Genomic DNA, 16,977 nt, shown 5'->3' with positions numbered 1-16,977 from the left:
GATATATAAGGAGCTTTGGGACTGCTCTCATTTCACGGGAAGCAAAAATTAGCTGAACCGTTTCAAAGAGAGCTGAAAGTCTTGCTACATGTGTCATTTGTTTGAACTTTGGCAGAGAGCTGCAATTTCTCTGCCAGGACTGATAAGAGCCGTGAATCCACTGGCTGAAGGCCAGCTCATTGCTCCAAAGTGGGGAAGGAGACAGAACACTCGGCATCAAAATGGTTAACCGTCACTACTATAGGCAGTCTCAGGGTTAAGAACCTCTCAATTATGGACAACTCCTATTTTCGAATGGGCTGCTTATTACTAAAAATGGCCCACGGGGCTCTCCTTCCTCAAGCTGAGAAACAGCTGAAGCCACGCGATGCTCGGATGAACCTCCGAAGCTACACGTTTTGTTTTCAGCAGGTTTCAGCATTTCCCCAAAAGCTGTGTGGCTCAAGGAAGGATGACACCATCTGCCATTTTTAGCCCAAGCAGCCCGTTTGTAAGTACGAATTCTGACTGACCTACAAAATTGGAGTTAAAGGCACAGTTAGGAAAGGAACTCATTCCTAATTCAGGGGCTGCCTGTAACCTTTCTTCGCACCTCCTGACAGCCCCTTTATCAAGCTTCCAAGAAATTCATGGTGTTGTCATCGCAAGGTGACTATGTGCAACGTTTGCACTGAAGGTGTGGCCAATGGGATTCAGGGAGGGGAAGAAGAAACCGGAGGTCTGGAACTCAAGCCACGATGTCGAGATCTTCTGACATTTACTGAAGAACTAAAGGAAGGATTCACAGGGGAACGAAGCTAGGCGCACGGTTAACTATTATTAGTTTGAACAAATGCTATCCCATAATCTCTCGTTTAGCTTTTTTGGAAACTCCTCGCTCAGGGGGTGAGAAAGAATTGGTGCAATCAGCTCCATTCAATGAAGTATTGTTCTCTCACCTTTGAGAGCCAGAGTGCAAAATCCACCATTTTATTTATTTATTTATTTATTCATATTTTTATACTGCCCTTCTCCGAAGACTCAGGGCGGTGTGCAGCCAATAAAACTATAAGAATGCCCAAAAATTTAAAATACACTATCAAATTTTAAAAAATGATTCAATCGCTGTAACATTAAAATATTAGCTAAAATTTATCAAAACTAAAACCTAGGTTAAACCCTATAAAAAACCCACTAAAATCCCCATACTAAAATCAATCAGGCCAGCCCCGCTTGGTGAAAAAAGAAAGTCTTGAGCTCGCGCGTAAAGATCCGGAGATCAGGGAGGAGATGGAGTCCCACCGGCAGCTCATTCCATAAAGCCGGGGCCCCCACAGAGAACGCCCTTACCCTGGGGGCTGCCAGCCGACATTGACTAGCCGACGGCACCCTAAGAAGACCCTCTCTGTGGGCGCGCACTGGACGTATCGGACAATGGGAGGTAACTGTCGGCAGCAGGCGGTCCCGTAAATATCCCGGTCTCACCTGTCTCACTTGTAAATGGTTATAGTGTCTTTGGATTTCTGAATTCACAGCCTTCCTAAAAAATTCTGCATATTTTTTCTCTTTCTTAATGTTCATAGCACTCTGTTGTTCTGACCTAGGCTTCCTTAGAAAGTATACAGCACAATCCTAGTCCAGACAAACCTCTTTTAGTCAAATGGCTGTGAATTATTGTCATTCGCAGTCCAAAAGGCTTCTCAAACAGTCTTGCAGGGGAGTGTTTACAAACACCCACCTTATTTGCCTTAGAATGCTGCCAGAGAACTAATTGCCACATGCAGGGCAAGGCCAAACTTAGCACAGAGTCAAACAGAACTTTCCCAGAACTTTCACCGACCTACCGGTTTGAGCGAACCAGTAATTTAAAAAAAGCTACGATCCAATGATCAGCTGTGCCGTGCGGTATAGCTTTGCTTTCTAGCAAAGTTAAACCATGCGGCAAAGTTGATCCCCCCTCATTGTTCTACTTACTTTCCCAAGCCTTCTTTCGGCACATGCTGTATGCACACGCATGCGCAATATGTGCCAAAAGGAGGCTTGGGAAAGTAAGTAGAACAGCGAGGGGACGGATTAGCTGTGCTGCGCAGTTTAGCTTAGCTACAAAGCAGGAAATCCTGCTTTCTAGCAAAGCTAAACCACCTGGCACAGCTGATTGTCAGATCGTAGCTTTTTTCAACTACCAGCTCACCTGAATCGGTAGCCTTTTTTTAACCATCGGTTCACCCGAACCGGTAATTTTTATCAATAGTGGTTTGCCTGAACCAGAGCGAACCGGTAGCATTTCACCCCTGAGGAGACTGATTTAGAGATGCCTGTCCCTACCATAACAATTTGGTGAACGTTACATCCAAAGGGATGGTTTTAAATAAGAGAATGAAACTACTTCATGAAAGAATGCGATATGTAATTCTGGTAGACATCTAAGATAGCCTTTAAGTCTTTAAGCGTTGGCTGGTTTACTCACCCGAGCGATCAGTTCTCCAACCATGCCTGTCCACGTTCCGTTAGCCTCAGGAACTCCATACACTCCATCTCCCACCAGGTGAATCTTGTAGTTGAAGTGCAAAATATCCGCAAGCTCCTTGAGCATGTCCACGCAGAAGCCTTCGTAGCGGTCGTTCCCTTCCAGCTCTTGATGGTTGCCCTTGAGCATTAAGTAAGGGTTTTCCTGCATCGAAACTGGGCAGCTGTCATTCTCATCTTAGCCACGGAGTTGCAACAGCACTAGATTCAGCACAAATCGGAAAGCAGGGGCGGGTGATATGAGGGACTCATTGGGAATTTCCGGGAAGGGGGAAAAAAATCTCACGGATAGATTTACACCTGGCTTTCAAGTTATCTGGGGGATGCCATAAGAGCTAGCTAGCTTAGATCCAAATGAGCAGATGTTCCCAGTTTTGGCAGACAGACAACGAACTCATTCCATGCAAGCAACAGTCTTGTTATAAAAGTGGGAGTCTGTGGGCCGTAAATGTCACCTAGCATATGGGGCACAATATGGTAGGATGCAATAGGAACTAGGTGCACAGAGCTACAGCAAGCAGGTGGTACAGTTGCTAGCAGCATTCAATATGGAGAGAAGGATATTTGACTAACGCTCTACAGATGTTTGACGAATGCTCTACCGGCATAACATTAAGGATGAGAAAGGATATTTCCAGTCCGGCAAACTGCCCTGATAGTTTAGCCACCTGGCAATAGGGATGGCAATAGAGCAATATTTGAGAACCAGATACTTCTATTCCATGCGCAGTAGCATCGTTGCTACTGTGGGACACCTTGGCACTCGCGCCTAGTTGAAGAAACTTCATAGGAAAAACAATCATTTCCCCCGGCATAATTCCGACAGGCTATAACTTAGCTGATGGAGTTGCTTGTAAGCCGCCTAGAGTCACTGTAGGCAGCAGCCATATGAATTTCCCAAATAAATGAATAAATGGAAGAATTGAGCCTGAGTCAGACAGAATACAAACTGTTGCTAGGCTTAATTCTCCGTGGATGGGAATCCATAAGGGTATTTTGGAGAACTTAGAAGCAGTGGACAACTGAAAAGACCAAGAAGAAGTTGGCCACAATGGGAAACGAGCAAAGCACAGGTATTTTTTTTTTTGATGTTCTGAAAACATCTCCTTAGATTATCTGAGGTCACTCAGATTGTATATTCCTTACTACAACAAAATGCCCTAGACCAGGGGTCTGCAAACTTGGCTCTTTTAAGACTTGTGGACTTCAGCAAAGCTGGCTGAGGAACTCTGGGAGTTGAAGTCCACAAGTCTTAAAGGAGCCAAGTTTGCAGACCCCTGCCCTAGACAAATGGAAGATGACTTCTCCATCTTTATCACTGAATTTGATTTAATCCAAATCATATGGGAGAAGAATGGAAAAGTGGGATGTACCGTATTTTTCGGAGTATAAGACACACCTTAGTTTTTGGGGAGGAAAAAAAGAAAAAAGCTGATTGGCAGGTGGATCGGCCTCCCGGAATATCCCCAATCAGCTGTTCCCAGAGGTGAATTTTAGCAACAGGTTCCTTGGTTTTAAGCTCTGTGCCTTGCTTCTTTTTGCTTTTTTTTTTCTGCCTTTGAAACTTCTGAAACTCTGTTTCAGAAAAAACTTTTTTTCTGCCTCTGAAAGCCTCCAAAACAGCTTTAGAAAAAAAAAGCCCTTGAAGCTCTGTTTGGAGGCTTCTTTTCTGAAGCTCTGTTTGGAGGCTTCTTTTCTGAAGCTCTGTTTGGAGGCTTCTTTTCTGAAACTCTGTTTGGAGACTTCTTTTCTGAAGCTTTGTTTCTGATGCTTTTTTCTGAAACCTCCGTTTGAGAAGCTAGGCGGGGCTACATTCGGAGTATAAGACCTACCCAGATTTTCACCCTCTGTTTTTTTGGGGGGAAAGGTGCATTTTATAATCTGAAAAATACGGCAGATGGATTCCATTTCAAGTTTCATTCTTGCTGGTGCTGAATGTATCAAAAATATATTTCTGCCCAACAAAGCAATGAAAAATTAAATAACGTCTGCAAAATTAGCAATGGGATTGTATGTTCCTTCAAGAGTTTCATAAATAGTCCTATGCATTAAATGATAGTATGTTGAACACTTTCCCCCAAACTGTTGTTCTCCAGAGGCGCTAGGATTACAAGTTTCAGCGCTACCGGTTAGTATTCTGGTTCTTGCAATCCTAACAGGTCTACGAGGCCACCAAGTTGGAGAAAAGCTGGCATAGAGGACAATGAGAGGCCACATCTCAATTGCCCGAGAAGAAAAAAGGGATCTTTCTGACCCTCCATGCTTACCAGGATGGTGGTGACAAGAAGCGTGGTGTTGAAGAGGCTCTCCGACACGTTGGTTGAGAAGATCTGGTTATCCATCGAAAGGCCTTTCGTAACATGCCAATGACCGATCTACAAACAGGAAGAGAAGAAGAGTGACTTATCAGAGTAGGCCTGCGGTGGCGCAGTGGTTAAAGTGCAGTACTGCAGGTGACTTCTGCTGATCACCAGCTGCCAGCAGTTTGGCAGGTCGAATCTCACCAGGCTCAAGGTTGACTCAGCCTTCCTTCCTTCCTTCCCTCCCTCCCTCCCTCCTTCCTTCCTTCCTTCCTTCCTTCCTTCCTTCCTTCCTTCCTTCCTTCCTTCCTTCCTTCCTTCCTTTTAGAATGCAGAATTGCAGGCTAACTCTGCCCACTGCCAGAAGTTTGATCCTGACCAGCTCAAGGTCGACTCAGACTTCCATCCTTCCGAGGTGGGTAAAATATGGACCCAGATTGTTAGGGGCAGATATGCTGACTCTGAAAACCGCTTAGAGAATGCTGTAAAGTACTATGTAGCGGTATATAAGTCTAAGTGCTATTGCTAACTTCCTTCCTTTCCTTCTTTTCCTTCCTTCCTTCCTTCCTTCCTTCCTTCCTTCCTTCCTTCCTTCCTTCCTTCCTTCCTTCCTTCCTTCCTTTTTAGAATGCACTACTGCAGGCTAACTCTGCCCACGGCCAGCAGTTTGATCCTGACCAGCTCAAGGTCGACTCAGACTTCCATCCTTCTGAGGTGGGTAAAATGAGGACCCAGATTGTTGCGGGCAAATATGCTGACTCCGTAAACTGCTTAGAGAGGGCTGTAAGAGCACTCTGAAGCGGTAGATAAGTCTAAGTGCTGTTGCTATTGCTATACGGCCAGTCTGGCTGACAATACACCCAATTCTGCAGAAATGCAGCGGTCAATGCTTCATTGGCTTTACAATGTATCCCACCAGCATTATGTTGGAGAACTCAGCTATAAACGGGCCTTATCAATGTTTGTCATAACCTCATTAAAAAAAAGAAACAAAGTTGTGGAGATTGTTCCAAATGTTCCATCATACAGAAACCTTTATGCTTAGGATAAAAGGAAGCATCTTGGACCTTAACAGGATAATAGTTGGGTGTCGTCTAGTCCAACCCCTAGACCATAAATGGTTGTCCAATCTCTTTTTAAAATCCTCCAGTGTTGGAGCATTCACAACTTCTGGAGGCAAGTTGTTCCACTGATTAATTATTCTAATTGTCAGGAAATTTCTCCTTAGTTCTAAGTTGCTTCTCTCCTTGATCAGTTTCCACCCATTGCTTCTTGTTCTACCCTCAGGTGCTTTGGAGAACAGCCCGACTCCCTCTTCTTTGTGGTAGCCCTGAGATATTGGAACACTGCTTTCATGTCTCCCCTAGTCCTTCTTTTAATTAAACTAGACATACCCAACTTCTGCAACCATTCATCCTATGTTGAACGGTTGCAGGAACTCCAGTCCCCTAATTCCTAGTTGTTCTTCTCTACACTCTTTCTAGAGTCTTAAGATCTTTTTTCTATGGTGGAGACCAAAACTGAATGCAATATTCCACGTGTGACCTTACCAAGGCCTTATAAAGTGGTAGTAACACTTCACGTGATCTTGATTCTATCCCTCTGTTTATGCAGCCTAGAACTGTGTTGGTTTTTTTGGCAGCTGCTGCGCACTGCTGGCTCCTATTTAAATGGTTGTCCACTAGGACTCCAAAATCCCTCTCACAATTACTACTATTGAGCAAGGTACCATATATACTGTACCTGTGCATTTTGTTTTTCTAAACAGCTAAACTTAAGCAGCCACATGGTTCTAAAGTGGAAGCCTGCAGAAAAGGTGATAAAATGCTGTACAATCAGGCCAGAAAAGTATTAATAAGGGAGATCAGAGCAGCAAAAAGAAACTACTCTGAAAAGCTAAAGAATCAGTTCTCAACAAATGAACCAGCAAACATGTGGAAAACTCTTAAAAATATCACCGGCTACAGCAAACCTCCTTCCCAGGCTGAAGGAAATCAACAACTGGCAGATGACCTGAATGCGTTTTACTGCAGGTTTGAAAGGAAACTACATCCACCTATCTTCTCAACCCACATCTCGGACACACCAACAACAGCCAAGCCTCCTACAACTGACCTTATCCCATTGGGTTCACAACCCCTAGTGATCACTGAAAAGGAAGTGCAAGACCTATTTCACAGACAAAAGCCAGGAAAAGCTCCAGGCCCAGACAAAATAACTCCTTCTTACTTAAAAGTCTGTGCTGACCAATTGGCCCCCATCTTCACCTCTATCTTCAATAAATCACTAGAGATGTGCTTCTTGCTTCAAACGCTCTACTATCATCCCAGTGCCGAAGAAGCCCACCATCAAGGAACTGAATGACTAGAGACCAGTTGCTCTAACATCTGTAGTCATGAAAACCTTTGAAAGGCTGGTGCTGTTCCACTTGAAAGCCATCACGGATCCGCTGTTAGACCCCTTGCAATTTGCATACCGAGCAAATAGATCAACAGATGATGCTGTTAATATGGCTCTGCACTACATCCTACAACATCTTGAATCTTCAAAGGCCTACACAAGGGTCCTCTTTGTAGACTTTAATTCAATATTCAATACCATTATTCCAGACACTCTTCTAACTAAGCTAAACCAGCTACAGGTACCAGAACAGACTTGTAAGTGGATCATAAGTTTCCTAACAAACAGGAAGCAGCAGGTGAAGCTAAGCAGAATCACATCAGATACCTGTACAATTAGCACAGGGCCCCCCCAAGGCTGTGTGCTCTCCCCACTTCTCTTCTCTGTGTATACCAATGACTGCATCTCCAATGATCCATCTGTTAAACTAGTGAAGTTCACAGATGACACAACAGTGATCGGTCTCATTTGACACAGTGATGGATCCACATACAGATGGGAGGTTGAACGATAAGCCTCATGGCTTATGGGAGATGAAGCGCCGGAGAAGACGCCTAGAGAGTGCCTGGAGATCCAGCCGCTCTGAGGCTGACCGGACACTAGTTAGGTCCTATAGTAGGACCTACCTAGTGGCAATGAGGGTTGCGGCGCCCCACGCTTCTCCTCATTGCGCCGGCAGATAATCGCCCGCCGCCCAGCCTGGTGACCCGCCTCCTTCAACAGGAGGGGCGGGAGGACCCCCTACAAGGGCGTGCCGAGGAGTTTAACGGTTATCTATACGACAAAATCGTTCAGCTTCGGGACGGATTGGATCAAAATTGGGTAGATCCAGGCGAGGGTTCTGAGGCCCGTCTTGTTGAGGTGGTTTGGGATGACTTTGATCCTGTGACTCCGAGGACATGGACAGGTTGCTGGGTAGGCTGAACGCCACCACATGTTTACTGGATCCGTGTCCCTCTTGGTTAGTACTGGCTACTCAGGAGGTGACACGAGGCTGGCTCCAGGGGATTACAAATGCTTCTTTGAGGGAGGGGGTCTTTCCCGCAGCCTTGAAAGAGGCGGTGGTGAGATCCCTCCTCAAGAAGCCTTCCCTGGACCCAGCTGTTTTAGGGAACTACCGCCAGTCTCCAATCCCGCCACGGCGAAGGTTGTTGAGAGTGTGGTGGCATGTCAGCTACCCCAGTACCTGGATGAAGCTGTCTATCTAGACCTGCTCCAGTCCGGCTTCCGCCCGGATACAGTACGGAGACAGCTTTGGTCGCACTGGTGGATGATCTCTGGAGGGCCAGGGATAGGGGTTATTCCTCTGCCCTGATCCTATTAGACCTCTCAGCGGCTTTTGATACCATCGACCATGGTATCCTGCTGCGCCGTTGGAGGGTTGGGAGTGGGAGGCACCGTTTATCGGTGGTTCTCCTCCTACCTCTCTGATCGGACGCAGACGGTGTTGACAGGGGCAGAGATCGACCCAAGGTGCCTCATGTGTGGGTGCCGCAGGGGTCGATTCTCTCACCCCTCCTGTTCAACATCTATATGAAGCCGCTGGGTGAGATCATCAGTGGCTTTGGGGTGAGATACCAACTGTACGCTGATGATACCCAGCTGTACTTTTCCACCCCGGGCCACCCCAGTGAAGCTGTCGAAGTGCTGTCCCGGTGTCTGGAGGCCGTACGGGTCTGGATGGGGAGGAACAGGCTCAAACTTAATCCCTCCAAGACGGAGTGGCTGTGGATGCCGGCACCTCGGTACAGTCAGCTGCAGATGCGGCTGTCTGTCGGGGGTGAATCATTGGCCCCGATGGAGAAGGTACGCAACTTGGGCGTGCTCCTGGATGGTCGGTTGTCCTTTGAAGACCATTTGGCAACCGTCTCCAGGAGAGCATTTTACCAGGTTCGCCTGATCCGCCAGTTGCGTCCCTTCCTGGACGGGATGCCTTATGCACAGTCACTCATGCTCGTTACCTCTCGCCTGGACTACTGCAATGCTCTCTACATGGGGCTCCCTTGAAGAGCACCCGGAGACTTCAGCTAGTTCAGAAGCGGCTGCGCTGGTTATTGAGGAGCATCTCGAGCTCCCATAACACCTATCCTCGCAGACTGCACTGGCTACCTGTTGTTTTCGGTGCGCTTCAAGGTATTGGTTACCACCTTTAAAGCGCTCCATGGCTTAGGACCGGGCTATCACGGGACCGTCTACTGCCGGCTTCTATCTCCCATCGTCCGATGCGTTCCCACAGAGAGGACTCCTCAGGGTGCCGTCAGCCAAACAGTGTCGACTGGCGGCCCCAGGGGAGGGCCTTCTCTGTGGGGCTCCGACCCTGTGGAACGAACTTCCCCTCGGACTTCGACAATTACCTGACCTTAGGACCTTTCGCCGCGAACTTAAAACTTATTTATTCCGTATGGCTGGACTAGCCTGATTCTTATTTTTATTGGATGGGTTTTTAAAATTCTGTGATTTTATGGGAATGCGTTTTTAATATTTTGGGCATTTAAATTAGTTTTTTAAGGGATGTTTTTAATTATTGTATGTATGTATATTTTATCTGCCTGTTCACCGCCCTGAGTCCTTCGGGAGAAGGGCGGTATACAAATTAAAATATTATTATTATTATTATTATTATTATGGTGCAACCAGAACAATCTGGAACTGAACACACTCAAAACTGTAGAAATGGTGGTACACTTTAGGAGAAACCCTTCCATACTTCCACCTCTTATAATACTAGACAACACAGTATCAACAGTTGAGACCTTCAAATTTCTAGGTTCTACCATATCGCAAGATCTAAAATGGAGAGCTAACATCAAAAACGTCATCAAAAAAGCACAACAAAGAATGTTCTTTCTGCGTCAACTCAGAAAGCTCAAACTGCCCAAGGAGCTGCTGATCCAGTTCTACAGAGGAATTATTGAGTCTGTCATCTGCACCTCTATAACTGTCTGGTTTGGTTCTGCAACCCAACAAGATAGACACAGACTTTGGAGGATAATTAGAACTGCAGAAAAAACAATGGCTACCAACCTACCTTCCATTGAGGACCTGTATGCTGCACGAATCAAGAAGAGGGCTATGAAAATATTTACAGACCCCTCGCATCCTGGACATAAACTGTTTCAACTCCTACCCTCAAAACGACACTATAGAGCACTGCACACCAGAACAACTAGACACAAGAACAGTTTTTTCCTGAACACCATCACTCTGCTAAATAATTCCCTCAATACTGTCAAACTATTTACTAAATCTGCACTACTATTAATCTTCTCATCGTTCCCATCCTTCCACTTATGACTATATGACTGTAACTTTGTTGCTGGTATCCTTACGATTTATGCTGATATTGTTTTCTGATTGCTTATTTATACCCTATGACTATCATTAAGTGTTGTACCTTATGATTTGAGTTTAAATGGACTCCAGAGGATGGTAGAGGACAGAAAGGCCTGAAGGAACGTTGTCCATGGGGTCGCGATGGGTCGGACACAACTTCGCAACTAACAACAACAACAACCTTATGATTCTTGAGGAACGTATCTTTTCTTTTATGTACATTGAGAGCTTATGCACCAAAGACAAATTCCTTGTGTGTCCAATCACACCTGGCCAATAAAAAATTCTATTCTATTCTAAATGCAGATGTTTTAATGTTTGGTTTTAATTATTTATGTTTTAATTGCATATGTATACCAGTGACATGTTTTTATGAGTATAAGCTCTCCACAGTTGCCCTATGTTAAGATGAGTGGCCAATAATTTTATACATAAAACAAATAAGCATACCTTAGCAAAGACTAGCTTTTCAGTTCCTCAGCTGCCGAGATCTACCCTAGTAAGATGCTTTGATATAAAAGCACATTTCCCACGGTTCTGTTTGGTTACTAATGACTGTAGCCTCCTTTCCCCTCTAATTGCTTCCAAGAGATTAATTAACCCTTTGTTAATGATATCACTCAAGCTAATCAACCCCAAGGATGCCAATAGCCAATCTAAGCCGTTCTATCTAGGCTTCTGTTTTATTCTCCTTCAAACTCATTTACACTCTCACGTGGCAATGGAAAGGAGCCACAATAAATCCTTTCTGACACATTGGTTTTGTGTGTTGTCGTTGTTGTTGTTTTTTTCCCAACCCACAAGATCAAGGAGTCCTGAGTTTCCAGTCCTACCAATTTCGGAGACCCGGTTTTAAGACTTGTTGCTTTATGGGTGACCCAGATGGACCCGCTAAGATGCAACAGATAGGGGACAAGACATTAGATCAGGGATGTCAAACTCGATTTCATTGAGGGTTGCATCGGGGTTCTGTTTGACCTCGGGCGGGGCTAGGGTGAGTGTGGCCAGCTTGACGTCACTCATGGCAGGGGCACCTGTGGTGGCCCGAGTGCTCTCTTTTCACTGGCAGAGGCCCCGTGGGCCAGTCCTTCCCTGTTTCCAGAGAGGCCCCATGGGCCAGATCCAGCCCACGGGTCTTGAGTTTGACACCCCTGCATTAGATCATTTTGCAAACATATCCTTAGAACCCTAACCCTGGGAGTCCATCTCAGTGAAGGCCTCACCTGGAAAAACAACACAATCCAGGTGGCCAGAAAGGCCCAACAGAGACTCCATTTCTTTAGGGCAGTGGTTCTCAACCTTTATAGTGCTGCGACCCCTTTAATACAATTCCCCACGATGTGGCGACCCCTTTAATACAATTCCCCACGATGTGGCAACCCCAATCATAAAACTATTTTTGTTTTGAATTTATCGCGCCTGAAGCTGCATTGGCTAGCGATCTGAACTGCTTGCGATTGCCTTGAGGACGGAGGCATTAAAGTGGAGACTCCTCCCCTATTAAGTTTATTGCACCTGAAACCAGATTAGGCTAGCAATTGGAAGTGATTGCAGCTGGCTTGAGAGGGAGACATCAGAGCAAAGATTTCTCTCTTTTTTAATTCATCGCGCCTGAAGCCGAACTCGGCTAGCGATTTGAAGAGCCTGCAGCTGGCTTGTGGAGTCAACCATTGGAACACGATTCTTCCCCTCGCAAGTATACTTCCCATATTTCCGACGGTCTTAGGCAACCCCTGGCAAATCGTCATTCGACCCCCAACGGGGTCCCGACCCACAGGTTGAGAACCGCTGCTTTAGGGTCTTGCATAAAAACAGGGTGGAACAACAGCTGATGACCTTCTTTTACCGGTCCACAATAGAAAGCATCCTCAGTTATTGCAATCCGGTATGACATGCTGGTCTGACAGCCACGGATAGAAAAAAAATTACAGAGGGTGGTGAGTACAGCACAAAACACCACCGGCTGTCCCCTGATACCACTAGATGAGATTGCTAGGGCTCGCTGCCTTAGAAGAGTCTGTCTGGAACCCATACCACATTTCTGACATCAATACAATTGAACGTGTCCAGAAATATTTTACAAGAAGAGTACTCTACTCTTCTGAATACAACAAAATACCTTATGCCACCAGACTTGAAATCCTGGGTTTAGAAAATTTAGAACTCCTCCGCCTTTTGACATGACCTGAGTTTAACTCATAGAATCATCTATTGCAATGTCCTTCCTGTCGAAGACTACTTCAGCTTCAATTGCAACAATACACGAGCACACAATAGATTTAAACTTAATGTTAACTGCTCCAATCTTGATTGCAGAAAATATGACTTCAGTAACAGAGTGGTTAATGCTTGGAATAAACTACCTGACTCTGTGGTCTCTTCCAAAAATCCCCAAAGCTTCAACCAAAAACTGTCTGCTATTGACCTCACCCCATTCCTAAGAGGTCTGTAAGGGGCGTGCATAAGAGCACAAGTGTGCCTACCATTCCTGTCCTATTGTTTCCTTTTGTTATATCCAATCAATATAGTTATTACATACTTATATATATGCTTATATATTGTACATATTTCATGCTTATGCTTATATATACCGTGTGACAAAATAAAATAAAATAAACAAATAAACAAACAAACAAACAAATAAATAAATAAATAAATAAATGCAAAAAAAAAAAGAGTGAGGAAAATTCTCAGGGACGTCTCTCACCCTGGTCATCACTTCTTTACCCTCCAACCATCGGGAAGGAGATATAGAAGCATAGCCAGTTGCACAAACAGGCTGAAGAACAGTTTTTAATCCGTGGGCTGTCAGACTCCTGAATGAGAAATAGCATCATAACTACGTAGTATGATGGACCGCAGGGCCGGCGCAATGTGTAACATGTTCACACCGGTGCAATAGGACTGGGTCAATATGATTTATTGGGTTAGGGATTTTCTGTCTTCACTGTGAGTTGTATTGTGTTGCGGTGTGTGTGTGTGTGTGTGTGTGCATGCACTGAGGGAGCTCAACTAATCTCATTGCACATATGTTGTGCACTGACAATAAAGATTTGATTTAAATTGAATTGAATTGAAGAACCCCAGAATTGCTAATGACAGTTGCTGGAGCTTCCACACACACCCCTTCCAGTGGTGGGATTCAAGTAATTTAACAGCCGATTCTCTGCCCTAATGATTTCTTCCAACAACCAGTTTACCAATTGCTCAGAAAGTTAACAACCGGTTCTCCCGAAGTGGTGCGAACTGGCTGAATCCCATCACTTCCATTCATTCCATACCTCATGTGCCTTATTCTCTCTCCAAGTGCAACGCAGATCCTGGGGGAAGCACTTGACCTCGGGGCATGCAGTTCAGGATAAAGGAAATTAGGAACCCCCTCCCCATCTTCCGATTCTGACCAATCCGCTGGTGTCAATACGAATTGCACCAGCCTTCAAGATACTCCAGGCATTCCTGGCACCAGGCAACGGTTATAAATCGGCGTAAAGTTTATACAAAAAGGACCAGGCAGGAAATAGGATACTTGGGATACATAGGAAAAGAACTAAACATGACAACTCCAAATCTCCCCCTCCTTCTTCCACGAAGAATGGCAGATACACGGATCTGACATTATCGCCCATTCTCTTTAAGCACATCAACTGTTCAAGTTGCGCATCTTTCATTGTGAGATCAAAGGCAGGCAGAGAAGCAATTCAGCATCACAATTACATCAAGACCTCTAGGATGACAATGGCGCTCGTTAAACAGACAAGATTCGCTTTCTTCGGCTGGTGCAAACGTCTCAACAAAACCGTTCTTGAACAACTTGAAATCCCACTTCGGCAAATGCAATAATCAGTTTAAGTGGATTTTTGAACTTGATTAACTGAACAAGTAATGAGGATATTAAGAACGCAGTCCGGTGCGATTAGATTAGTGTTATCTACGTCAGAACGAAGTTTTCGGATAACCGAAGAGATTTCTCTGCAACTGCGCTCTGGAGCATGGGTCACCAACCTTTCGGACCTCAAGGACCACTGAATTCATAATTTTCAATCCTGTGGACCACTAATATGATCTTCCTAATGACCGACTGGGTGGGCGTGGCTAAGTGGTCATGTGACTGGGTGAGCATGGCCAACTCGATGCCATTCATGTCAAGGAGCACCTTGCCAGCCTCTACTCACCCCTCCCTTCCCAGCCACTCCTCGCCTGTCCGCTCGGGCTCCTTAGGGACCCAACAGGAATCAGTTGTTGGAGCTAAGCAGCCACCACGAGAAAGAGTCCATAGTTTGAGGACCCTTAATTTAGTGCAATATAAAAAATGCAAATATTTCTTCTGCGGACCACCAAAATTTTCTGCAGTTGGTGACTGGTGGTCCATGGACCACCAGTTGGTGACCATTGCTCTGGAGCACATTCCAAATAATTGCTACCAACCTGCCTTCCATTGAGGACCTGTATACTGCACGAATCAAGAAGAGGGCCGTGAAAATATTTGCAGATCCCTCGCATCCTGGACATAAACTGTTTCAACTCCTACCCTCAAAACGACGCTATAGAGCACTGCACACCAGAACAACTAGACACAAGAACAGTTTTTTCCCGAAGGCCATCACTCTGCTAAACAAATAATTCCCTCAACACTGTCAGACTATTTACTGAATCTGCACTACTATTAATCTTCTCATCGTTCCCATCACCAATCTCTTTCCACTTATGACTGTATGACTGTAACTTGTTGCTGGCAATCCTTATGATTTATATTGATATATTGACCATCAATTGCGTTGTAAATGTTGTACCTTGATGAAGGTATCTTTTCTTTTATGTACACTGAGAGCATATGCACCAAGACAAATTCCTTGTGTGTCCAATCACACTTGGCCAATAAAAATTCTATTCTATTCTATTCTATTCTATTCTATTCTATTCTATTCTTCTTAAAAAAAATGAGAAAGGTGGTACGGAATTGAAATCCCATCTTGTTCAATGAAGCAACCTCGAAGGGTTAGTTACGGGTAATCCTTAACTCACAACAGTTCATTTAGCGACCGATCAAAGCTACAACAGCCCTGAAAAATGGGACTTACAGCCATTTTTCACACTAATGACCTTTGCTCATGATCATGTGATCAAAATTCAAACGCTTGGCAACCGGTTCATACTTGCGGCCGTTGCTAGGTCCCAAGGTTATGTGGTTCCCTTTTGGAGACCTTCTGACAAGCCACCAGAGGCCTGTGGTGGCTCAGCAGACTAAGTTCTGTCTGTTATTAACACAGCTGCTTGCAATTACTGCAAGTTCAAGCCCCACCAGGCCCAAGGTTGACTCAGCCTTCCATCCTTTATAAGGTAGGTAAAATGAGGACCCAGATTGTTGGGGGGGCAATAAGTTGACTTTGTATATAATATACAAATGGATGAAGACTATTGCTTAACACAATGTAAGCCGCCCTGAGTCTTCAGAGAAGGGCGGGATATAAAAAATTCAAATAATAAAATAATAAGCCAAGTCAACGCCGAAGCCGGATTCACTTAACAACCAGGTTACTAATTGATCAGTCGTGGGGATTCACTTAATAACTGCCACCAGAAAGGTCGCAAAATGGGGCAAAACTGCCTTAGCAAATGTCTTACTGAGCAACAGAAATTTGGAGCCCAGTTGTGGTCGTAAGTCAAGAGCCACCTGTATCGGCTTCCTGATTTAAACTTTGTACGTTGAGTTTTCTGCTCTTTTCCCCTGCTGTTTGATCGGCCGTTTCATTCTCCCCACCCCCACCCCCTAGTGTTTAGCTCTGTTATTAATGTGTTTTTCTGAAAAATATCTTGGACGTTATTTATATTAGATGTCAGTCTGCAAGAAATTATGTAAAAACGAATATTTCCACGCATGCCGGTCTCAGCGCTTGGAGGCAGGGGAAGAACACCAATTAAGTGGGATTTATAAAAAAGGCACGATCTTATAGTATTTGTTTTAGTAGCTACACAGAAGTGCTCAACTGTGGCGGCTTTAAGACCTGTGGACTTCAACTTCAAGGGCCTCTGGTGGCTCAGACTGCTAAGACAGTCTGTTATTAACAGCAGCTGCCTGCAATTACTGCCGGTTCAAGTCCCACCAGGCCCAAGGTTGACTCAGCCTTCCATCCTTTATAAGGTAAGTAAAATGAGGACCCAGATTGTTTGGGGCAATAAAGTTGACTTTGTATATAATATACAAATGGATGAAGACTATTGCTTAACACAATGTAAGCCGCCCTGAGTCTTCGGAGAAGGGCGGGATATAAATGCAAATAAAAAAAAAACTCCCAGAATTCACCAGCCAGCAATGCTGGCTGGAGAATTCTGGGAATTGAAGTCCACAGGTCTTAAAGTCGCCACAATTGAGCACCCCTGACCTAGACAATCTTACTAAGAGACAATGTCTACAATGTCTTCTCCAGGGGTGAGCTTCAAA

At 44.9% G+C, this 16,977-nt stretch overlaps 1 protein-coding gene across 1 annotated transcript in view; it reads right to left on the bottom strand.

The window, feature by feature from the left end:
- Positions 1-16,977, bottom strand: part of GRIK4 (glutamate ionotropic receptor kainate type subunit 4) — a 494,843-nt gene that overhangs the window by 61,045 nt on the left and 416,821 nt on the right. The window contains exons 11-12 of the mRNA XM_058194562.1: positions 4,773-4,880; positions 2,447-2,650 (exon numbers count right to left, since the gene is read on the bottom strand). Of these exons, the coding sequence (XP_058050545.1) occupies positions 2,447-2,650; positions 4,773-4,880 (312 nt within the window). The remainder of the gene's footprint in view (positions 1-2,446; positions 2,651-4,772; positions 4,881-16,977) is intronic.

The sequence above is a fragment of the Ahaetulla prasina genome, chromosome 9 (genome assembly GCF_028640845.1).
Source record: "Ahaetulla prasina isolate Xishuangbanna chromosome 9, ASM2864084v1, whole genome shotgun sequence".
Lineage (NCBI taxonomy): Eukaryota > Metazoa > Chordata > Lepidosauria > Squamata > Colubridae > Ahaetulla > Ahaetulla prasina.
This window is presented reverse-complemented; position numbering and strand designations above follow the sequence as displayed.